Genomic DNA, 25,682 nt, shown 5'->3' on the forward strand with positions numbered 1-25,682 from the left:
TGTACCTTCCATGGTCCTCACTGCTCCCAGTGCCAGGAGTGTACCTCCCATGGTCCACACTGCTCCCAGTGCTAGGAGTGAACCTTCTATGGTCCACACTGCTCCCAGTGCTAGCAGTGTACCTTCCATGGTCCTCACTGCTTCCAGTGCTAGGAGTGGTGGTCCTCACTGCTCCCAGTTCTATGGTCCTCACTGCTCCCAGTGCTAGGAGTGTACCTTCCATGATCCTCACTGCTCCCAGTGCTAGGAGTATACCTTCCATGGTCCTCACTGCTCCCAGTGCTTATGTTCTTCACTGCTTCCAGTGCTAGGAGTGTACCTTCCATGGTCCTCACTGCTCCCAGTGCCAGGAGTGTATCTTCCATGATCCACTGCTCCCAGTGCTAGGAGTGAACCTTCCATGGTCTGCACTGCTCCCAGTGCGAGGAGTGTACTTTCCATGATCCTCACTGCTCCCAGTGCCAGGAGTGTACCTTCCATGGTGTGCACTGCTCAAGGTGCTAGGAGTGAGCTTTTCATGGTTCTCACTGCCCAGTGCCAGGAGTATACCTTCCATGATCCTCACTACTCCTGGTGCTAGGAGTGAAACTTCCATGATCCTCACTGCTCCCAGTGTGAGGAGCGTACCTTCCATGGTCCACACTGCTCCCAGTGCTCGGAGTGAACCTTCCATGATCCTCACTGCTCCCAGTGCTCAGAGTGAACCTTCCATGATCCTCACTGCTCCCAGTGCTCGGAGTGTACCTTCCATGATCCTCACTGCTCCCAGTGCTCAGAGTGAACCTTCCATGATCCTCACTGCTCCCAGTGCTCAGAGTGAACCTTCCATGATCCTCACTGCTCCCAGTGCTCAGAGTGAACCTTCCATGGTCCTCACTGCTCCTAGTGCTAGGTGTGAACCTTCCATGATCCAAATCAAATCAGATCAAATCATTAACATTTATAAAGCGCGCTACTCACCCGTGCGGGTCTCAAGGAGCCACTGCTCCCAGTGCCAGGAGTGTACCTTCCATGATCCTCACTGCTCCCAATTCTAGGAGTGAACCTTACATGGTCCTCATGGCTCCCAGTGCGAGGAGTGTACCTTCCATGGTCCTCACTGCTCCCAGTGCTAGGATTGTACCTTCCATGGTCCTCACCGCTTCCAGTGCCAGGAGTGTACCTTCCATGGTCCTTCCATGATCCTCAATGCTCCCAGAGCTAGGAGTGTACCTTCCATGGTCCTCACTGCTCCCAGTGCCAGGAGTGTACCTTCCATGGTCCTCACTGCTCCCAGTGCCAGGAGTGTACCTTCCATGGTCCTTCCATGATCCTCAATGCTCCCAGAGCTAGGAGTGTACCTTCCATGGTCCTCACTGCTCCCAGTGCCAGGAGTGTACCTTCCATGGTCCTCACTGCTCCCAGTGCCAGGAGTGTACCTCCCATGGTCCACACTGCTCCCAGTGCTAGGAGTGAACCTTCTATGGTCCACACTGCTCCCAGTGCTAGCAGTGTACCTTCCATGGTCCTCACTGCTTCCAGTGCTAGGAGTGGTGGTCCTCACTGCTCCCAGTTCTATGGTCCTCACTGCTCCCAGTGCTAGGAGTGTACCTTCCATGGTCCTCACTGCTCCCAGTGCTAGGAGTGAACCTTCCATGATCCTCACTGCTCCCAGTGCTAGGAGCGGTGGTCCTCACTGCTCCCAGTGCTACGGTCCTCACTGCTCCCAGTGCGAGGAGTGTACCTTCCATGATCCTCACTGCTCCCAGTGCGAGGAGTGAACCTTCCATGGTCCTCACTGCTCCCAGTGCTAGGAGTGTACCTTCCATGATCCTCACTGCTCCCAATTCTAGGAGTGAACCTTCCATGGTCCTCATGGCTCCCAGTGCGAGGAGTGTACCTTCCATGATCCTCACTGCTCCCAGTGCTAGGAGTGAACCTTCCATGATCCTCACTGCTCCCAGTGCTAGCAGTGTGTCTTGTGATCCCAACTGAATAGGCCACTTATGGCTCTGAATGTTGCTGGAGAGCAGTCAGGACTCCTTATGTCCGATGTTACTCCTAGTTTTTGCATCCATCAGTTCTGGTGAGGGTTCCAGTTGTTAACAGTCATGTGTCATGTCGATGATCCTCACACGCTTGATCTGTCTTTTCTTCAGGTCTCATAGCTGTCACCATCCTCCCCTTTTGACGTGCCACCGGACACTTACGGACTAGAGGATTGTTCTGGGTCTCTTAACCAACCAGTTAAGACCCCTTTTTAATGGTTTTACTTTCATGTTTCCCTTGTGGATGGGGAAGCCGCTTGGCTTGGGCTTTAAAGGAACCAGGATCCCAGTGGCTCACATCTGTACGTTTTTACCTGGGATTGCCAGGACGCAGTGTCAATGAAAACAAATAAAATCACATTTGTGTAACAAAACAGGAAAATAGTGGGCAATGACTCAAAACACAGGGGACACAAAATGATATAAACAGAAGAACTCAGGCGATGCGTTACATAAAACAAAACAAAAAATCTGTTAGCCACAAATAAATCTACAGCAGCAGTTCTGCCCTTATGTGCATTACTGTATACATTTTATAAGGTCGGTGTGTGTGTCGACAACGGGTGGATCCTGTAACCATCACAGGAGCATCATCAGGACATTGCAGTTGATGCCTGGGAAGTGTAAGGACACAATATCTCAGTTATGGGAAGTGCTGTCGCCTGGGAGCACCACCTGCAGTTTGGGCTCCCACCCCCGGAGCTATCTCCTCATGGGACCCTGCAAGGACACCCAGCAGGCAGAGGTTGATGGGTGGCCCCTCTCCTTGGCCCCTAGAGTTGGTTGACTGGAGTACAGGAAATTAAACTGACGCTCGGGGAGCCCCGGTGGGATCCAGAGGTTGCAGATACTTCACGTTTCCTGTCCCAGTGGTAACATTGCCTGCAGATTCTAATGGTAAACAGCTTAAGCGCCTTTCCACCGCAGTTCTGTGAAACTGGGGTGCTAGAGTTTGTCTTTCCTTGCAGCTCATCACCCCAAGAGCCCCATCTGTTGTTGCTCTGCACTAAGGGCTGATCCTATCAAAAGAGCGAGATCTGATCAGACACTGAGTGCAGTGGGGTCACTGAGTGATCTGCGTGTGAGTTGAAAACCCATGACCCCCGCCTGTGGCTACTAACTCTTGGTACTGTGGGCGAGTCAGGAGCCTGATGGGATGCCTGGTATATCCCCCCCAAGCGCCAGTGACATCAGTGACATAGGTGGCACCCAGTATTACCGCTCCTGGAGGAAGTCTCAGAAAGGAAATGTCTTTGACATTGGTTTGGTGTTATCCTTTTAAATTCTTAATAATCTTAATATGTCGATATCAGGAAACTCAATTAGTGGCACATCCGACACCCTGGGGCGAATCTGCAGCTTAAAGAACCTTAGGGCCCTATTATCATGTTCTCCGGGTGCAGGACCTGGGTGGGGTCCGGCTCAGATTGCAGTAGATATTAAGACAATAAGTATATATATGTTCAACGAAAAAACAAAGGTTACAGGGACCTTATCGTTAGGTTGACGTTTTAACCCTGCAAAACCACAGAAATTCAGCAGTTAGTTATTCTCTTGTTAAGAAACTATAACCAATTGCCTAAAGTTACTTAACGGCACAATTTATAGTTTCTTCCAATAAGTATAACTATGACTGCTCAATTTCTATGGTTTTGTGTGTTTAAAGCGCCAATCTAACTATAACGTCTCTGTAACCTTTGTTTTTTTTCTGTGAATGCAAGTGTTTTTTTTTTATGTAAACTAATATCTAATTACCAAAAGGTAATAGAATGACCACCTATGGCCAACCCCTACGCATGCAGCCAACCCCTCACAGTGCATGGCGTTTGGCCGTGCGCTGTGTTTCTGGTGTGTGAGCGGGTATTTTTTTTTTCTATTGTTTTTTGGATCCTTCGTGAGTTTACATGGGGTGGGGCGCACTGAGTGCCACGGTGGAGCCATGGATCGACCCAAAAACAAAATTGGGCAGGTTCTGCCGCTGAGGGGTCCCCTCTAACTCTTCTATAGGGGCAGGATACCTGTATCCTAACTCCTTATGTCAGATTTTTTTATTGGTTCATGTATTTCTCTTTAAAGATCTGAACAGGTCTCCACTTCTCAAGTAGTCTCAAAAGATCCATCCTCGAGGCCCAGGTAGGAACGGAAGGGACAAGTCTAACCTTAGAACATGGGTTGGGCAGGAAAGGAAGTGACAGGTAGAGCTGCAAAAGGTCCTTCCTCCAGACCCCGGAAGGAATAGAAGGGGCAGGTATAGCCTCAGGAGATCCATCCTCGAGGCCCAGGCGGAACAGAAGGGACAAGTCTAACCTTAAAACATGGGCTTGGGCAGGAATGGAAGTGACAGGTAGAGCTGCAAAAGGTCCATCCTCCAGACCCCGGAAGGAATAGAAGGGGCAGGTATAGCCTCAGAAGATCCATCCTTGAGGCCCAGGCAGGAACGGAAGGGACAAGTCTAACCTTAGAACATGGGCTTGGGTAGGAATGGAAGTGGCAGGAAGAGCTGCAAAAGGGCCATCCTCCAGACCCCGGAAGGAATAGAAGGGGCAGCCACAGAAGATCCCATCTCCAGATTCTAGCAGAAATGGAGGCCGGAAATGGAAGCGGCAAGTGTAGCTGCGGACGTTCCATCCTCCAGACCTAGGCAGGAATACAAGGGACAGTCTAGCCCTTGTCGGTATGGTAGGGACCAGTCTAACCGTGGAACGTAATGGGCGTATCTAGTTGCAGTCGATCCAGACCCCGCAAGAATGGCAGGGACAAGACCAGCTGCAGAAGAGTCCAGCGTTAGTCCAGCCACGATTGAAAAGTGCACACCCTGCAGGGAAACCAGGTAGGAATGAAAGATTGCTCTAGCCACAGAAGGGCGGGCGGCAGGTCTCAGGCGGATCTGTCCTTTCTGGGATGGACGGCAGGCTGCAGGCTTGGCCTCGAGGGCCTGGATAGCCAAGCTGCTGTAGACCTGCAACAACCTCAAGTGAAAGAGAAAAACTAGTCCGCCGGAGATCTCTTGTGCTTTAAGTAGGACGTGTTTGGAATGGATTGCAATGACCTAACACAGCCATCCCTTGCCACCTGGAACTGAGGAACGTGCTGAAAACCTTTCTGCCGAGGTCACCATAGTATCAGTTTATAGCTTAATTACACGTGTAATCTTTTTCATCTCATACCCGCCGCTGTGAATTTATTAAGGAAGAGGTGTGCCCATTGCAGAACAAGAAAACATTGCTTCTTGAGGAGGGGTATGAGAGCTATCCGGTACTCGGGTATGGTGGTCGAAGAGGGACACAGGTGCTGGCACTCACACAGCAGCGAAGGCCTCAGCTTGGCACAGAGACAGTGTCTGTCTCATTGTCGCCCTGCTATTAACAGGTGCCCACCCTGCGGGGGAAGGACCTGACGAGAGTCCTACACTGCAGGGATCCGCCTTCCTGCTGAGGTGTGAGGGAATACTGATCGTGGCTTCGAAGCAGCAGGAAGCCGGTCCACCCTTCCTGTGCCAGTGACCGAAGCAGAAGGAACAAAACTGGGCTCCTTTCCCTCGAACCATACTCCTACCTGCTCTTTTTCAAGCCCTGTCAGTCGCATCCAAGGTTTAATACTGGGAGTTCTGCACGATAAAGACCTGTCCTTTAAACCCCAAATCAGTGAGGTTGTTAAAAGCTCTCCTTCTTACTTTCAGCTCCCACAGCACTTCATGCCAACTGTTAATCGCAGAAATACAAATCTCTGCCCTGTGTGGCACAAGTAATCTCACACGTGGAGTCCTGTGATGAACTGAACTCTCTAGTGTGATCCTTTCTAAGCCCCTATGCATGCAATGCCAACGCCAGTATATTGAACTGCATCTGATCTGTGGCTTTAAAAGCTGAGATCTTGTCTCTCCGGCTTAATGCCCGTGAATGAATTGCCACTCAAAGACCTAATTCTTCTTAAGATCTCCTGCATTAGAGGGTGCAGCTGGTAGGGCTGCATCTCATCGAAAGAAACACCCTCCTTTTTTTGTCCGCTCGAGGGACTAAACGAGAGATGTCTGTATCGTCTTGCTATGTGTCTCGTCTTTTACAAAGAATTCCAAGGAAGGCTTCCCTGTCCAGCCGTCCAAAGTTGGGAATGCTCCTCCTTGTGACTTCCCAGACATGCCATCCTCTATCACGTTTAAACAGCAGCTGATATCCTATCCACGTCCTCCTTGTGGACTCTCCTTTTGTCTTCTCCTGTGTTACGACCTTTGTGTTGTGTTGAGGGTTTGGTATAAAGCAGGATAGAAGCCCATCTGTAAAGCTAGCGATTGTTGCATCAAATATCTCTGGAAGACATAGACCTCACGAGGCGGTCTGGAGAACGTTCACTATGACACACAGATCTGGGTTGTCTGCAATCATGAAAGGTATGAGTGTGCTTGTGCTCCATGTGGAACCCTCAAAGATACTCACTAAAATGTAGCTGATCCTGCAGGGTTGATGCATTTGCCACACCTCGGTCCCTTGAACACAAGTGCCTTCTTCAGCTTTAGCCGAGCATCCATTGACCATGCTGTGTTCCCCTTTACCGTCCTGGTTTACCAGGCTGTGGCCCCACGCCCATGCGATACACTTCCGGTGACAGTTCTCCCTTTCAGTGTGCCTCCCTTGACTGGATCTCCCTTTCCCCTGCTCCATCGCGCATGCTTTTCCTGACCATGTTCTGGTTGACTCTTCTCTGTCAGACTGAGTTTCAATGCTCCATATAATGCACATTGCCCCCCGCGTCTCCCGTCTAATGCGATGTTCCTTGGTTCCAGCTCCTGGATGTGGTGTCTTCCCTGGCCCAGCAGAACCTGAGGATCCTGGTGCTCGGGAGAAAGCACATGCTGAGCCCTTCGCGCAACTGGGACCGGCGCCACATGGCCACCGTGCAGCAGCGAGCCACATGCTTCTTCACTGACAACTTGTGAGTACCTCTGCATCCTCCTGCAGTCCTGGGCCCAAGGCATCAGCTCAGTGAGATCTGTGCGTAACACCCAGAGCAGCTCCTGGGTGCTTCTTGTGAGTACCTCTGCATCCTCCTGCGGTCCTGGGCCCAAGGCTTCAGCTCAGTGAGATCTGTGTGTAACACCCAGAGCAGCTCCTGGGTTCTTCTTGTGAGTACCTCTGCATCCTCCTGAAGTCCTGGGCCCAAGGCTCAGTGAGATCTGTGTGTAACACCCAGAGCAGCTCCTTGGTGCTTCTTGTGAGTACCTCTGCATCCTCCTGCGGTCCTGGGCCCAAAGCATCGGCTCAGTGAGATCTTTGTGTAACATCCTGGGTGCTTCTTGTGAGTACCTCTGCATCCTCCTGCGGTCCTGGGCCCAAGGCTGAGTGAGATCTTTGTGTAACACCCAGAGCAGCTCCTTGGTGCTTCTTGTGAGTACCTCTGCATCCTCCTGCGGTCCTGGGCCCAAGGCATCAGCTCAGTGAGATCTGTGTGTAACACCCAGAGCAGCTCCTGGGTGCTTCTTGTGAGTACCTCTGCATCCTCCTGCAGTCCTGGGCCCAAGGCATCAGCTCAGTGAGATCTGTGCGTAACACCCAGAGCAGCTCCTGGGTGCTTCTTGTGAGTACCTCTGCATCCTCCTGAAGTCCTGGGCCCAAGGCTCAGTGAGATCTGTGTGTAACACCCAGAGCAGCTCCTTGGTGCTTCTTGTGAGTACCTCTGCATCCTCCTGAAGTCCTGGGCCCAAGGCTCAGTGAGATCTGTGTGTAACACCCAGAGCAGCTCCTTGGTGCTTCTTGTGAGTACCTCTGCATCCTCCTGCGGTCCTGGGCCCAAGGCTTCAGCTCAGTGAGATCTGTGCGTAACACCCAGAGCAGCTCCTTGGTGCTTCTTGTGAGTACCTCTGCATCCTCCTGCGGTCCTGGGCCCAAGGCATCAGCTCAGTGAGATCTGTGCGTAACACCCAGAGCAGCTCCTGGGTGCTTCTTGTGAGTACCTCTGCATCCTCCTGCAGTCCTGGGCCCAAGGCATCAGCTCAGTGAGATCTGTGCGTAACACCCAGAGCAGCTCCTGGGTGCTTCTTGTGAGTACCTCTGCATCCTCCTGAAGTCCTGGGCCCAAGGCTCAGTGAGATCTGTGCGTAACACCCAGAGCAGCTCCTTGGTGCTTCTTGTGAGTACCTCTGCATCCTCCTGAAGTCCTGGGCCCAAGGCTCAGTGAGATCTGTGTGTAACACCCAGAGCAGCTCCTGGGTGCTTCTTGTGAGTACATCTGCATCCTCCTGCGGTCCTGGGCCCAAGGCTTCAGCTCAGTGAGATCTGTGCGTAACACCCAGAGCAGCTCCTGGGTGCTTCTTGTGAGTACCTCTGCATCCTCCTGCAGTCCTGGGCCCAAGGCATCAGCTCAGTGAGATCTTTGTGTAACCCCCAGAGCAGCTCCTGGGTGCTTCTTGTGAGTACCTCTGCATCCTCCTGCGGTCCTGGGCCCAAGGCTCAGTGAGATCTTTGCGTAACACCCAGAGCAGCTTCTTGTGAGTACCTCTGCATCCTCCTGCGGTCCTGGGCCCAAGGCATCAGCTCAGTGAGATCTGTGCGTAACACCCAGAGCAGCTCCTTGGTGCTTTTTGTGAGTACCTCTGCACCCTCCTGCGGTCCTGGGCCCAAGGCATCAGCTCAGTGAGATCTTTGCGTAACACCAAGAGCAGCTCCTGTGTGCTTCTTGTGAGTACCTCTGCATCCTCCTGCGGTCCTGGGCCCAAGGCTCAACTCAGTGAGATCTGTGTGTAACACCCAGAGCAGCTCAGTGAGATCTTTGCGTAACACCCAGAGCAGCTCCTTGGTGCTTCTTGTGAGTACCTCTGCATCCTCCTGCGGTCCTGGGCCCAAGGCTCAGCTCAGTGAGATCTGTGTGTAACACCCAGAGCAGCTCCTTGGTGCTTCTTGTGAGTACCTCTGCATCCTCCTGCGGTCCTGGGCCCAAGGCATCAGCTCAGTGAGATCTTTGTGTAACACCCAGAGCAGCTCCTGGGTGCTTCTTGTGAGTACCTCTGCATCCTCCTGCGGTCCTGGGCCCAAGGCTGAGTGAGATCTTTGTGTAACACCCAGAGCAGCTCCTTGGTGCTTCTTGTGAGTACCTCTGCATCCTCCTGCGGTCCTGGGCCCAAGGCTCAGTGAGATCTGTGTGTAACACCCAGAGCAGCTCCTTGGTGCTTCTTGTGAGTACCTCTGCATCCTCCTGCGGTCCTGGGCCCACGGCTTCAACTCAGTGAGATCTTTGTGTAACTCCCAGAGCAGCTCCTTGGTGCTTCTTGTGAGTACCTCTGCATCCTCCTGCGGTCCTGGGCCCAAGGCATCAGCTCATGTGAGTACCTCTGCATCCTCCTGCGGTCCTGGGCCCAAGGCTCAGTGAGATCTGTGTGTAACACCCAGAGCAGCTCCTTGGTGCTTCTTGTGAGTACCTCTGCATCCTCCTGCGGTCCTGGGCCCAAGGCATCAGCTCAGTGAGATCTGTGCGTAACACCCAGAGCAGCTCCTGGGTGCTTCTTGTGAGTACCTCTGCATCCTCCTGCAGTCCTGGGCCCAAAGCATCAGCTCAGTGAGATCTTTGTGTAACATCCTGGGTGCTTCTTGTGAGTACCTCTGCATCCTCCTGCGGTCCTGGGCCCAAGGCTGAGTGAGATCTTTGTGTAACACCCAGAGCAGCTCCTTGGTGCTTCTTGTGAGTACCTCTCCATCCTCCTGCGGTCCTGGGCCCAAGGCTTCAGCTCAGTGAGATCTTTGTGTAACACCCAGAGCAGCTCCTTGGTGCTTCTTGTGAGTACCTCTGCATCCTCCTGCAGTCCTGGGCCCAAGGCTTCAGCTCAGTGAGATCTTTGTGTAACACCCAGAGCAGCTCCTTGGTGCTTCCTGTGAGTACCTCTGCATCCTCCTGCAGTCCTGGGCCCAAGGCTTCAGCTCAGTGAGATCTGAGTGTAACACCCAGAGCAGCTCCTGGGTGCTTCTTGTGAGTACCTCTGCATCCTCCTGCGAACCTGGGCCCAAGGCTGAGTGAGACCTTTGTGTAATGCCCAGAGCAGCTCCTGGGTGCTTCTTGTGAGTACCTCTGCATCCTGCTGCGGTCCTGGGCCCAAGGCTGAGTGAGACCTTTGTGTAATGCCCAGAGCAGCTCCTTGGTGCTTCTTGTGAGTACATCTGCATCCTCGTGCGGTCCTGGGCCCAAGGCTCAGCTCAGTGAGATCTGTGTGTAAAACCCAGAGCAGCTCCTTGGTGCTTCTTGTGAGTACCTCCGCATCCTCCTGCGGTCCTGGGCCCAAGGCATCAGCTCAGTGAGATCTTTGTGTAACACCCAGAGCAGCTCCTTGGTGCTTCTTGTGAGTACCTCTGCATCCTCCTAAAGTCCTGGGCCCAAGGCTCAGTGAGATCTTTTTGTAACACCCAGAGCAGCTCCTGGGTGCCTCTTGTGAGTACCTCTGCATCCTCCTGCAGTCCTGGGCCCAAGGCATCAGCTCAGTGAGATCTGTGCGTAACACCCAGAGCAGCTCCTGGGTGCTTCTTGTGAGTACCTCCGCATCCTCCTGCGGTCCTGGGCCCAAGGCTCAGTGAGATCTGTGCGTAACACCCAGAGCAGCTCCTGGGTGCTTCTTGTGAGTACCTCTGCATCCTCCTGCAGTCCTGGGCCCAAGGCATCAGCTCAGTGAGATCTGTGCGTAACACCCAGAGCAGCTCCTGGGTGCTTCTTGTGAGTACATCTGCATCCTCCTGCGGTCCTGGGCCCAAGGCTTCAGCTCAGTGAGATCTTTGCGTAACACGCAGAGCAGCTCTTGGTGCTTCTTGTGAGGGTGGCACAGTTTGGCTCCAGACACTGCATTCCAATGGGTCACTTTACTCATTCACTCTCTTCACCCAAAACATAATAACACAGGCAGTCATTTCTGTATCTCAGACATTTTTAGGGATTAACATGATAACTTTATTAGACAATTCAAAAAAGGGTCTCTGGCTGTCCAGGTTATAGGAAGATGTTACAGCCCCTGCTTCCACGTTCAGTGGTTCAGTGTGTGTCCTTTGGAGACAAGGTCCCACTGCAGAGGCGGCTCTGATGTCCTGGCGCACAGTCACCGGCGTGTAGCCGGAAAAGAACCAGTTCTGCCTTCAAGCCGGGGAACCTACATTGCCAAAGAAGTGAAAATTGAGCATCTCCCTCCCCAGCAGAAGCCTGTTGCACACCCACAGTTGTTATCATTTTATGTTTCTGAGGCACAGTTTAAACTCTTAAAGCTGGATATGCTGCAAATAATGTATAGAAAAACTAAAAACATGCAGGGAAGTTGGAAGCAATTCTCAGCCCGGTGCTTTCTTTTGTGGACACGGATCCAAGATACCGGCCCACCTTGGGTTCATCCCGTCATCGTTATTATAAGCCATGTAAGAGGCTTGTCCGAGGCATCCCGAATGTAATGCACTGCGTCTCACGGGGGATCAGCTCGGCTCCCTGGGCAGCACCTGTTGACTGATTCACTGCCTTGGTCTCTGTGACTCTCTCTGCCACTTGGGCCATCCAGGCTCCTACCTCGTGGTTGCATAGGCCAGCCCGAGAGATCTGAATGACCAAACTGATGCACCTTCCCTCTGGAAGGCCTGATGAAATACCTCAGTACAGATGACATGATTCCTCTTCAGTGTGATGGACACCGTGGGTCTCAACGATGTTCCGTTATTAACCTGTGAAGCCCCAGAACGCAAGCTCACGGATTTGTACATTTGTGCGTTGGCAAGTTCCCAATCAGTGGTTGCTTCAGTCTTGCCTGTAGTGGCTTTTCCTTCCCAACTTTTCTTGGTGTTCACCGTACAGCATTGGGCTTTGCTGCAGCAGACTTTAGCTTTCGGAAGCCGGTAGCACCGTCTAGACATGGATCAGGAGATTCTGCCACCTGGATCTTTGTAGGTGACAGACGTCATCCAGACCACTGAGGGCTTTGATGAACATCATCTGTTCTTCAACACCAAGGAAACCAGAAGAAGCCTCTAGTTGCAGCTCCGCCTCTCACCTTGCAAATGCCTGGATTGTCTGTACTGATTAAGACAATTTGCAAATTGCCTCATTTCAGGTTGAAAGTACTCAGGAGCTGTGCAACCTCCAACTTATCAATAAGCTGGAGAAATGGAGGGGGCATTTGTCTTGGTGGCAGCAGCGGGATTTATTTATTGCAGGCAAAACCACAAGCCTTGGAAGAAGTAGAACCGGCGCGAGCCCAGAGTCTCTGGGACACCCCTGAGACCCCTGGGTCCAGCATCTTGGTGATTCCAGCGCTGATACTGGGATAGCTTGAACACTGATGTTTGGACAGGCGAGGACTAGGAAGATTGTGGGAGTCTCACCTGCTTTGTCTTGTTGTCAAGGAAGAGCTCGGACCTGCTGAGCCCAGCCTAGCAGCCATCCCTGACGTCTGAGTCCACAGCCAATGAGAGCTGGACTCGCTGCCCATCTTCCTCTGCACCGTGGCAGCTTCTAAACCATCTTTAAAACTTGAATTAGGCATTTTATGGTGGTGACATTAGCTTAGTATATGGGAGTGGGATGGATATTAATTTGAACAGTCAATATGTTGCAATGTTTTCCGCTGTTCAAATTACTCATAACGATTGCAGCTACTATTCTGTTTGTTTTTATCATATTTACTGCACACGTTGTGGGTACTAGGATAGGATTTTAATTTAAAATACATCTTTAAAGTATATCCATTGTTTCCTAGTGCTCTTGAGGGTGTCTTGTCAATATGAAGAGGGCTTGGATTCCACTAACTACCTCTGGGATACTTGATATAAGTGCTCCTTGCCTGAGATGCGTCTCACTTGAGTACTGCCCAGTGGCTGCAGTCCAACTGGCTTTCTGTCTCCTGTTGGCTCATTGACAAAGTCCTTAGTGCCGGGGTCTAGAAAGCCCGCTCCGGGCCGTGTCCTGGAGGATCCGCTCTGGGCTGGACAACTCTACAAGTTACTACTTGACTGACAGGGAAGATGTCTCAATCCACAAGGTTTCCAGTCCACCTTGTCCTAAAATAGAAGTAGAATATATATATTTTAGGTGCAGGTTTTTTTAATTTCTTAAACTCATTTGTGTGCATAATTTTCATCATGAAATGCAGTAGTGCTGGGGTTGTTAGGCAGATGTGCGAGACCCTAGCAGGTGGTTGACTTACACTAACTCTACAACACTTTCAGATGCAAGACCAGCATCTGAAGGATTCTGCCCCATCCCAGCAGGCTTTGCAGAGGTGACCCTTGCACGCCACTCACTGTACCCTGCATTACTGGTACATCAGCCGATGGGTCCGGCATGGGACTCACTGTACCCTACAATACTGATACATCGGCCGCAGGTCCGGCGTGGGACTGACCGTACCCTGCATTACTGATACATCAGCCACTGGTCTGGCATGGGACTCACTGTACCCTGCATTACTGATACATCGGCCGCAGGTCCGGCGTGGGACTGACCGTACCCTGCATTACTGATACATCAGCCGCTGGTCTGGCGTGGGACTGACCGTACCCTGCATTACTGATACATCAGCCGCTGGCCCAGCATGGGACTGACCATACCCTGCAATACTGATAGATCAGACGCTGGCCTGGCCTGGGACTGACCGTACCCTGCATCACTGATACATGAGCCTCTGGTCCGGCATGGGACAGACTGTACCCTGCATTACTGATGCTTTAGTCACTGCTCTGGTCTATTTTCTAGTAATTCATTTGATCTTCTATAATTCATTGTATCTCTCTCTGATTCCCCATAATTCGTGTGCCACCCTCATATCTCCCATAATTCATGTGCCACCCTCATATCTCCCATAATTCATGTGCCACCCTCATATCTCCCATAATTCATGTGCCACCCTCATATCTCCCATAATTCATGTGCCACCCTCATATCTCCCATAATTCGTGTGCCACCCTCTCATCCCATAATTCGTGTGCCACCCTCTCATCTCCCATAATTCATGTGCCACCCTCTCATCTCCCATAATTCGTGTGCCACCCTCTCATCTCCCATAATTCGTGTGCCACCCTCTCATCTCCCATAATTCGTGTGCCACCCTCTCATCTCCCATAATTCGTGTGTCACCCTCTCATCTCCCATAATTCGGGTGCCACCCTCTCATCTCCCATAATTCGGGTGCTACCCTGTGCTACCCTGTCATCTCCCATAATTTGGGTGCCACCCTGTCATCTCCCATAACTCCTTGTCCCCCCTCTCATCTCCCATAACTCCTTGTCCCCCCTCTCATCTCCCATAACTCCTTGTCCCCCCCCTCTCATCTCCCATAACTCCTTGTCCCCCCTCTCATCTCCCATAACTCCTTGTCCCCCCTCTCATCTCCCATAAGTCCTCGTGTCACCCTGTGAAGTATTTGAATTTGTCGTACTCCCTTAAGTCTCCCACAGTTCCCCGGTGGCAGTGTGTGTACCGTTGACTTCGTCCATGCCTGTCTCCCCTCCCAACGCAGGTCCGAGGATGACCCCTTCCTCCTGTACGCGGCCCTGAGCTCAGGGAGCCAGTGCAGGTTTGTCACCAGAGACCTGATGCGGGACCACAAGGCCTGCCTGGCAGACAGCAGGATCCGACGCCTCTTCTTCAAGTGGCAGCGAGGGCACCAGCTTGTGCTGCCCACCTACGTGCCAGGGAAGAAGGTCGTGTTTCAGGTAACACCGGCTCGGGTTCGTTAGGTGGGCGAGCCAGGGCCGGGCCAGGGCTCCCGCTGCTCTCTGAGAGCTGCGCCGTGTGCATGGCTTGATCCCCTCAGTCTTCCTCTCTCTTACTACATGCTTCATATCTCTCCATCCTTCTCAGTTCTCTCTTTCATCGGTTGTCTTTTTTTATCATTCTGCATCATTCTGTTCTGTTTCTTGTTGCCGCCTCCTTTCTCCCTTCTCCATCTCTCGCCTCACCATCTTTCACTTTTATACCCTCTGTGCCCCATGCCTCTCTCCCTGCCCTCTGTGTCTGCTTTTCCTTCTGTTACTCTTACCCTCACTTCCTGCCAACCTTGATATCAGCCCCCTGGCACCAACCTGTCTCTTTCCGCCTGCCCTCCCTCTGCACCATCATTCTTCAAGCTCCCTGGATGCAGGGGAGGGGGTGCTGGCCGTGATGCTCTGACCAGCCTCTCCTCTGGTGCCCTGGGGGGTGGGATGGGGCTTCTGGGGGCAGGGATGACGTGGTAACGCGCACAGGGATGCAGGGAAGGCGGAAGCCACATCTTCTCCACTCATCTCACGTTTGTCTGAAGGCTTCAGGGGGACCCTGGGCTGAGCCAGAGCCGGGCATGTTGCTTACAGCAGTGGCGATATGGGAGGCACGAAGGGCCCGGCTTGGCAGATGCGTTAAGTTGAAAATGTATTTAAAAATACACACAGAATCTTCCATGATTTTTTCCCACTGATCAAACATTGGATTTAAAGGGATATGCAGGAATTCCATTAATATAAGCCATATGCAGATATATCATTAATGTAAGCCATATGTGGGTATACTGTTAACCTCAGCCATGGCTGTGGTATACCATTAACCAAACCAGTATCTGCAGGCTTACCTTTAAACCCAAACACGTGCTCGCGTACCATTTACTCCGCTCGTTGCTGTGTGGCGGTATTACAGCCTCCTATGGCTATACGAATACCGTTAGCCTCGAACGTGGCCATGGGTATACCTTTATTCTCTCCCATCTCCCGTCTGTACCGTTAGACCTTTAACCTCACCCATGGGTGTAACCTCATCATTGGCTGCAGGGACTCCACCCATGGTTGCGGGTATAACTTTAACCCTTCCCATGGGTGCGGGTATAACTTGGCTGTGGGTATGCCTTTGACCCCTCCCCTTCTCCCCCAGTGGCTCTGGGTATACCTTTAACTCCACCCATGGCTGTGGGTATGCCTTTAACAATCCCCCATAGCTGTTTGTGTACATTTAACCCCACCCATGGCTGTGGGTATATCTTTAAACCCACCCATAGGTGCAGGTACACCTTTAACCCACACCTATGGCTAAAGAGATACTCTTAACTCCAGCTTATGGGTGTGGGTATACTTTCAGCCTCGCTCATGGCTGCAGATATACCGATAGCCTCACTTATAACTGCGGGTATACCTTTAGCCTCTCCCATGGCTGCGGGTATACCTTTAGCCTCTCCCATGGCCGCGGGTATACCTATAGCCTCTCCCATGGCCGCGGTATACCTATAGCCTCTCCCATGGCCGCGGGTATACCTATAGCCTCTCCCATTGCTGCGGGTATACCTTCAGCCTCGCTTGTGGCTGCAGATATACCAATAGCCTCGCTCATAACTGTGGGTATACCTTTACCCTCTCCCATGGCTGTGGGTATATCTATAGCCTCACCCATGGCTGCGAGTATACCTTTAGCCCCTCCCATGGCTGCGAGTATACCTTTAGCCTCTCCCATGGCTGCGAGCATACCTTTAGCGTCTCCCATGGCTGTGAGTATACCTTTAGCGTCTCCCATGGCTGGGGGTATACCTTTAGCCTGTCCCATGGCTGGGGTATACCTTTAGCCTCTCCCATGGCTGGGGGTATACCTTTAGCCTTTCCCTTGGCTGGGGTATACCTTTAGCCTCTCCCATGGCTGGGGGTATACCTTTAGCCTTTCCCTTGGCTGGGGGTATACCTATAGCCTTACACATGGCTGCGGGTATACCTTTAGCCTCTCCCATGGCTGTGGGTCTACCCTTAGCCTCTCCCATCACTGCGGGTATAGCTTCAGCCTCGCTCATAACTGCAGATATACCAATAGCCTCGCTCATAACTGCGGGTATACCTTTAGCCTCACCCATGGCTCCGGGTATATTTATAGCCTCTCCCATGGCTGCGGGTATACCTTTAGCCTCTCCCAGGGCTGCGGGTATACCTTTAGCCTGTCCCAGGGCTGCGGGAATACCTTTAGCCTCTCCCATGGCTGTGAGTATACCTATAGCCTCTCCCATGGCTGTGGGTATATCTATAGCCTCACCCATGGCTGTGGGTGTACCTTTAGCCTCTCCCATGGCTGCGGGTACACCTTTAGCCTCTCCCAGGGCTGCGGGTATACCTTTAGCCTCTCCCATGGCTGCTGGTATACCTTTAGCCTGTCCCATGGCTGTGGGTATACCTTTAGCCTCTCCCATGGCTCCGGGTATATCTATCGTCTCTCCCATGGCTGCTGGTATACCTTTAGCCTCTCCCATGGCTGCTGGTATACCTTTAGCCTCTCCCATGGCTGTGGGTATACCTTTAGCCTCTCCCATGGCTGTGGGTATACCTTTAGCCTCACCCATGGCTGCGGGTATACCTATAGACTCTCCCATGGCTCCGGGTATATTTATAGCCTCTCCCATGGCTGCGGGTATACCTTTAGCCTCTCCCATGGCTGTGCGTATACCTTTAGCCTCACCCATGGCTGCAGGTATACCTATAGACTCTCCCATGGCTGCGGGTATACCTATAGCCTCACCCATGGCTGCGGGTATACCTTTAGCCTCTCCCATGGCTGCAGGTATACCTATAGGCTCACCCATGGCTGCGGGTATAACTTTAGCCTCTCCCATGGCTGCGGGTATACCTATAGCCTCTCCCATGGCTGCGGGTATACCTATAGCCTCTCCCATGGCTGTGGGTATACCTTTAGCCTCTCCCATGGCTGCGGGTATACCTATAGCCTCTCCCATGGCTGCAGGTATACCTATAGCCTCTCCCATGGCTGGGGGTATACCTATAGCCTTACACATGGCTGCAGGTATACCTTTAGCGTCTCCCATGGCTGTGAGTATACCTTTAGCCTCTCCCATGGCTGCGGGTATACCTATAGCCTCTCCCATGGCTGGGAGTATACCTGTAGCCTTACACATGGCTGCAGGTATACCTATAGCCTCTCACCTGGCTGGGGGTATACCTTTAGCCTCTCCCGTGGCTGGGGGTATACCTTTAGCCTCTCCCGTGGCTGGGGGTATACCTTTAGCCTCTCCAATGGCTGGGGGTATAACTATAGCCTTACACATGGCTGTGAGTATACCTTTAGCGTCTCCCATGGCTGTGAGTATACCTTTAGCGTCTCCCATGGCTGCAGGTATACCTTTAGCCTCTCCCATGGCCGTGGGTCTACCCTTAGCCTCTCCCATGGCCGTGGGTATACATATAGCCTCACCCATGCCTGCGGGTACACCTATAGCCTCACCCTTGCTTGGGTATACCTATAGCCTCACCCATGGCTGCGGGTATACCTTTAGCCTCACCCATAGCTGCGGGTATACCTATAGACTCTCCCATGGCTGCGGGTATACCTTTAGCCTCTCCCGTGGCTGCGGGTATACCTTTAGCCTCTCCCATGGCTGCGGGTATACCTTTAGCCTCTCCCATGGCTGCGGGTATACCTTTAGCCTCTCCCATGGCTGCGGGTATACCTTTAGCCTCTCCCATGGCTGCGGGTATACCTTTAGCTTCTCCCGTGGCTGCGGGTATACCTTTAGCCTCTGCCGTGGCTGCGGGTATACCTTTAGCCTCTGCCGTGGCTGTGAGTATACCTATAGCCTCTCCCATGGGTGTGAGTATACCTTCAGCCTCGCTCATGGCTGCAGATATACCGATAGCCTCGCTTATAACTGCGGGTATACCGTTAGCGTCTCCAATGGCTGTGAGTATACCTTTAGCCTCTCCCATGGCTGCGGGTATATCTATAGCCTCTCCCATGGCTGCGGGTATACCTATAGCCTCTCCCATGGCTGTGGGTATACCTTTAGCCCCTCTCCCATGGCTGCGGGTATACCTTTAGCCTCACCCATGGCTGCGGGTATACCTTTAGCCTCACCCATGGCTGCGGGTATGCCTTTAGCCTCTCCCATGGCTGCGGGTATACATGTAGCCTCTCTCTTGGCTGTGGGTATACCAATAGCCTCTGCCATGGCTGCGGGTATACCTTCAGCCTCTGCCATGGCTGCGGGTATACCTTCAGCCTCACCCATGGCTGCGGGTATACCTTCAGCCTCACCCATGGCTGCGGGTATACCTTTAGCCTCACCCATGGCTGCGGGTATACCTTTAGCCTCACCCATGGCCGTGAGTATAACTATAGCCTCACCCATGGCTGTGGCTATACCTTTAGCCTCACCCATGGCTGTGGGTATACCTATAGCCTCTCCCATGGCTGGGGGTATACCTATAGCCTCTCCCATGGCTGGGGGTATACCTATAGCCTTACACATGGCTGCAGGTATACCTTTAGCGTCTCCCATGGCTGTGAGTATACCTTTAGCCTCTCCCATGGCTGCGGGTATACCTATAGCCTCTCCCATGGCTGGGAGTATACCTGTAGCCTTACACATGGCTGCAGGTATACCTATAGCCTCTCACCTGGCTGGGGGTATACCTTTAGCCTCTCCCGTGGCTGGGGGTATACCTTTAGCCTCTCCCGTGGCTGGGGGTATACCTTTAGCCTCTCCCGTGGCTGGGGGTATACCTTTAGCCTCTCCCGTGGCTGGGGGTATACCTTTAGCCTCTCCAATGGCTGGGGGTATAACTATAGCCTTACACATGGCTGTGAGTATACCTTTAGCGTCTCCCATGGCTGTGAGTATACCTTTAGCGTCTCCCATGGCTGCAGGTATACCTTTAGCCTCTCCCATGGCCGTGGGTCTACCCTTAGCCTCTCCCATGGCCGTGGGTATACATATAGCCTCACCCATGGCTGCGGGTACACCTATAGCCTCACCCTTGCTTGGGTATACCTATAGCCTCACCCATGGCTGCGGGTATACCTTTAGCCTCACCCATGGCTGCGGGTATACCTTTAGCCTCACCCATGGCTGCGGGTATACCTATAGACTCTCCCGTGGCTGCGGGTATACCTTTAGCCTCTCCCGTGGCTGCGGGTATACCTTTAGCCTCTCCCGTGGCTGCGGGTATACCTTTAGCCTCTCCCGTGGCTGCGGGTATACCTTTAGCCTCTCCCGTGGCTGCGGGTATACCTTTAGCCTCTCCCGTGGCTGCGGGTATACCTTTAGCCTCTCCCGTGGCTGCGGGTATACCTTTAGCCTCTCCCGTGGCTGCGGGTATACCTTTAGCCTCTGCCGTGACTGCGGGTATACCTTTAGCCTCTCCCATGGCTGCGGGTATACCTTTAGCCTCTGCCGTGGCTGCGGGTATACCTTTAGCCTCTGCCGTGGCTGTGAGTATACCTATAGCCTCTCCCATGGGTGTGAGTATACCTTCAGCCTCGCTCATGGCTGCAGATATACCGATAGCCTCGCTTATAACTGCGGGTATACCGTTAGCGTCTCCAATGGCTGTGAGTATACCTTTAGCCTCTCCCATGGCTGCGGGTATACCTATAGCCTCTCCCATGGCTGCGGGTATACCTATAGCCTCTCCCATGGCTGTGGGTATACCTTTAGCCCCTCTCCCATGGCTGCGGGTATACCTTTAGCCTCTCCCATGGCTGCGGGTATACCTTTAGCCTCACCCATGGCTGCGGGTATGCCTTTAGCCTCTCCCATGGCTGCGGGTATACATGTAGCCTCTCTCTTGGCTGTGGGTATACCAATAGCCTCTGCCATGGCTGCGGGTATACCTTCAGCCTCTGCCATGGCTGCGGGTATACCTTTAGCCTCACCCATGGCTGCGGGTATACCTTTAGCCTCACCCATGGCTGCGGGTATACCTTTAGCCTCACCCATGGCTGCGGGTATACCTTTAGCCTCACCCATGGCCGTGAGTATAACTATAGCCTCACCCATGGCTGTGGCTATACCTTTAGCCTCACCCATGGCTGGGGGTATACCTTTAGCCTCACCCATGGCTGCAGGTATACCTTTAGCCTCACCCATGGCCGTGAGTATAACTATAGCCTCACCCATGGCTGTGGCTATACCTTTAGCCTCTCCGTTGGCTGTGGGTATACCTATAGCCTCACCCATGGCTGCGGGTATACCTTTAACCCCACATTGTGGCTGTACTATGATGTGCCACAGCAGTACTCCAGTCACTGTACAGCATGGTTCCATAAGATAAGTCCCACATCATAGTAGTAATGTGTTATAAGATGTGAGTATTTGGTTAGCCTTCCCATGACTGTAAAGTGAGATGGGCTGTTAGTACTGCCTTAGCTCCAGGTAGTGTGCAAGTAATGCTTTAGTCGAGAACATTGCTCCACTCTGAGCTGGCCTGTGAGTAGTCCCCTGCGCCGCGACATGCTGTGCACGTGTCTGGACTGCATGCCTCCAGTGTTGACCTTTGTAAACCTCTGTCCTTTTCATTCCTCAGACGATTGACAGCTACGACACCGTGGTCCAGACGACTGGGGACTCGTGGCACGTGCCCTACGATGAAGAAAAGGTGGAGCGATCCACCTATGAGGTGCCCAGAACCTGGTTGTGCCTGGTGAAGAAGAGCTGACGTGTGTGAGGCCCCCAGACCTCAGCATTGAGGGAAGTGAAGTCAGATGGGGACACAGAAACGTCCAGAGTGGCAGACAGGGGTTCTTGTCAGAGGCAGCGGTAACAAGGTATTAGAGAAGGTTTCTGGCGGCCCAAAGACTCCACCTCCGTTGCCATACATGTACCTTCAGTACCCCCGGCTCTATGGATCGCCTGGGCTTCTCCTGCGCGGGCTTCTGCCACACCGTGAGATCCTGGAAGGCAACAAATAAAATGTGTGGTGGTTGTTCATATTGCCAGTGTCTTCATTTTATAAGAACCAGTAGTTTGTGGAAAATAAAAGTCTTTTTTTAATGTTCAGGAATTCCATCAGGACCCAATGATACTCCCAGGCGCTCTCTCCCTGGCAGATAGACTCCACAACAAAATTATTGCCAGCCACTTTAAAACTGAATCCAGAAAGCAATCCCTTTCTGATAATCCGCACTAGGCATATACAGGGGAAGAAAGATGCTTTCTCTTATAAGTGACCCTGACCCGCCCTAGCAGTGGCATGCTTCATCATCAGGTCCACCTTGACTCCTAAAGGCTGAGGTGGGCTCAGCCATATTTTAGGGAGCTCTTAAAAGAGCCTGCCGGGGCCTAAAAGTAAAAATACCTATTGTGGGTCCAAGGTATCCCTTTATTAGTGGCCCTCTGTGGTATGGTTAAAATCAAATGGTTGGAGGGGTGATTAGGTTCTAAAGGTCCTAAGACCCTCTCCTATGCTGTTGACATGTTTCAGCCCTATTGTTGCCTGTAGGAGGTCCTGGGCTTTCATCAGGACGTATACAGTATCCACTCGCCCCGGTGTCGTCATGAAGTTGGATAAATCATGTGCAAATAACATGCAACTCTCCCACCTTGCATGACAAGATGTATTTTACTTGCCTGGCAGTACTTACTGGCAGAACAAACAAGCGCCTGTAAGACACAACATGAAAACAAGCACACACAGAGATGTCCAGCTGAATACTCGCTTTAGAATGCTAACATACTCTGGTGTGCCGGTGAGGATAAACTGAAAGGTGAGGCCCGTGACCTCAAGGGACATGAAGTGAGTCACACATTCGTGCGTACATGATTCACATGCAGCCACGCAGTACTGCTCATGCCTTGCATGCTTATCCTGAAACTTCAGTTGTGTGCACAGGAAACAAACATTATTTACAAAACAGTGCTCACTCTAAAGCTTGGGAAAGATCATTTCACGCACATGCAAGTCTAGTGCAAACTTTGCACTGATCATAAAAACACAACAACCATTTGCAGTGCAATAGGTCGCGCATTTGCTTGAGTTAGAGCTATTGGCGTTGTAAATTCATAACTGCACTCTTTAATTTTGTCCAGACTGGACGTCGCTGTAGACCCATAAACAGTTAGTTTGTTTTATGCAACACTGAATAATGTGTATTGAGGTGAAGGGCTGCAAGTAGAAACAAGCTGCAGGTTACAAGAATGATCGCTGCAAATGGTAAACGGGTACAAGGTTAAAAAAAAAAAAGGTAGGGTGACGGAATGTCATGCAGTCTATGTAAGTTACAAGAATAATCGCTACATACAATACAGGTATAAAAAATAAGCTCGTAAAACCGTAAATGAATAAAATACGTTAACCGAACTGTATATAGTACACGCATGCGCAGAATTACCACTGTTGAATCCCTTTTATAGACCTCGAGCACCCTGGAAAAGTTTCAAAGCACGGACAGCAACTTTCACTTGGAGGTGTCGGGGATGGGAGGGGGGGGATTGAGGGGGTGATTGAGTGGGGAAGTGGGCATGTGGTTTGTTACAACATAATGTAATGCCGGAACCTGAACGTGCCATCACGGCCTCTAGGCACTTTAACAGCACATTTAACACACCACTCTCTGCGATTGTTGAATCTAGACCACACCTGTGGTAAATATATACACACATATGTAAAAGATGAGTAGACGCCCAAGTATATACAGAGGCGGCCCCTCCACGAGGGCGGAGGAGCGTTGCCGCCCCGCCAGCGGCGGCAGTGCAAAACCTTTATGGGAAACAATAATAAACAGTGTTTATTATCGTTTCCTTGTAAAGGGCGGGACCACAGGGGTGACGAGGGAGGGGGAGTGGCCGGCCAAACACACATGTGCACACGGCTTTCTCCAACTCACCACACTTTGCCAGGCTGGAGAGAGCCTGCACAGGCTCCCAGTCTGCCTAGGAGCACCCTGGTTGGGTGCCCTCAGCCAATCCTGACGCTACCCTGAGCTGCGTCAGGATTGGCCGCAGGACAGGCTGGGAGCCTGTGCCTGCCTGCAGGCAGCAGAGGAGTGGGACGCGGCACGGCTTTAAGATAAGTTTATTTTTAAAAAAATGTTATTAATATTTTTTGTGCGCCCCCCCCTTTAACACCGCGAGCTGCAACTGTACATGAATGAATGAGTAGATGCGTAAATGAATAATCCGATGCCCACCGCCATCCAAGGAAAGAAAAAACCAGCCTGGTTCACAGACGATCTAACCACCTCCAAAAGCATCTGCCAGAAGCTCAAAAAGAAATGGATCCAAGAACGCACACCCGACAACCTCGTCGCCCTCAAAAACGCCAACCGCGAACACCACCAACGGATCCGCATCGCCAAGCGCGCCCACTTCACCGAACGCATCAACAACAACGCCCACGACTGCAAAGAACTCTTCGGCATCGTGAAGGAACTCTCCAATCCAAAAGCCAACTCCAACGACATCCCGCCCTCCCAGAAACTCTGCGACGACCTCTCCACCTTCTTCCACCAGAAAATCGCTACCATCCACGACAGCTTCAACACCGGTCCACCGCCAGACCCCACCCCCGACGTCTCCTCCCGCGACTGCCGCCTCACCGCCTCACCGCCTGGACCCACGTGGACGAGGCAGAAACCATAACAACCATGAACACCATCCACTCAGGCTCCCCCACGGACCCCTGCCCCCATCATGTTTTCAACTCAGCCAACGCCACCATCGCCCCCGAACTCCGCAAGATCATCAACCTCTCCTTCACTTCTGCCACCTTCCCGGACAGCTGGAAACACGCAGAAATCCAACCCCTCCTCAAAAAACCCAAGGCCGACCCCAACGATCTCAAAAACTTCCGTCCGATCTCTCTCCTCCCTTTTCCAGCGAAAGTCATCGAGAAGATCGTCAACACTCAGCTCACCCACTTCCTCGAAGACAATTCCATCCTGGACCCCTCACAATCCGGATTCAGACGAAACCACAGCACTGAGACTGCTCTCCTCGCCGCCACAGATGACATCAAATGGACAACGGCGAAACCTCAGCCCTCATCCTCCTCGACCTATCAGCCGCCTTTGACACCGTCTGCCACCGCTCCCTAATGACCCGCCTCCAGGAAGCCGGCATCCAAGACAAAGCCCTCCACTGGATCTCATCCTTCCTCTCCGACAGAACACAGAGAGTCCGTCTCTCCCCTTTCCGCTCCAAAGCCACCAACCTCATCTGCGGCGTCCCCCAAGGATCCTCCCTCAGCCCTACGTTGTTCAACGTCTACATGGCCCCCCTCGCTCAACTGGCCCGCCAACATCATCTCAGCATCATCTCCTACGCCGACGACACCCAGCTCGTCCTCTCCCTGACCAAAGACCCGCTCACCGCCAAAACAAACCTCCACGAGGGACTAAAATCCATCGCCGATTGGATGAACAACAGTCGCCTGAAACTCAACTCCGACAAGACGGAAGTCCTCATCCTCGGGCGCACTCCCTCTGCCTGGAACGACTCATGGTGGCCCTCCGTCATCGGACCCCCGCCCACCCCTGCCAGCCACGCAAGAAACCTCGGCTTCATCCTGGACTCCGCCCTCACCATGTCCAAACAGGTCAGCACCGTCTCCTCCTCCTGTTTCAACACCCTTCGAATGCTCCGCAGAATCTTCAAGTGGATTCCAACAGAAACCAGAAAGACGGTGACCCAGGCCCTCGTCAGCAGCAGACTTGACTACGGCAACGCACTCTACACAGGCATCCCAACCAAAGACATCAAACGACTCCAACGTATCCAAAATGCCTCCACCCGACTGATCCTCGACATACCCCGCCGAAGTCACATCTCCCCTCACCTAAAGGAACTCCACTGGCTCCCGGTAGACAAGAGGATCACCTTTAAACTCCTGACCCACGCTCACAAGGCACTTCACAACACCGGACCCTCCTACCTCAACACCAGACTTAACTTCTACACTCCAACACGTCAACTCCGATCCGCCA

At 52.4% G+C, this 25,682-nt stretch overlaps 1 protein-coding gene across 2 annotated transcripts in view; it reads left to right on the top strand.

The window, feature by feature from the left end:
* The window catches only part of PRORP (protein only RNase P catalytic subunit), a 164,841-nt gene extending 143,149 nt beyond the window's left edge, over positions 1-21,692 (top strand). The window contains exons 5-7 of one of the 2 annotated variants that reach the window (XM_069209115.1): positions 6,808-6,956; positions 14,488-14,683; positions 21,287-21,692. In XM_069209115.1, the coding sequence (XP_069065216.1) occupies positions 6,808-6,956; positions 14,488-14,683; positions 21,287-21,418 (477 nt within the window). In that variant the 3' untranslated portion in view covers positions 21,419-21,692. The remainder of the gene's footprint in view (positions 1-6,807; positions 6,957-14,487; positions 14,684-21,286) is intronic. The other variant, XM_069209116.1, reaches the window with a different exon arrangement.
* The last annotated feature ends 3,990 nt before the right edge of the window (positions 21,693-25,682 follow it).

Source organism: Pleurodeles waltl, chromosome 9, assembly GCF_031143425.1.
Source record: "Pleurodeles waltl isolate 20211129_DDA chromosome 9, aPleWal1.hap1.20221129, whole genome shotgun sequence".
Taxonomy (NCBI): domain Eukaryota; kingdom Metazoa; phylum Chordata; class Amphibia; order Caudata; family Salamandridae; genus Pleurodeles; species Pleurodeles waltl.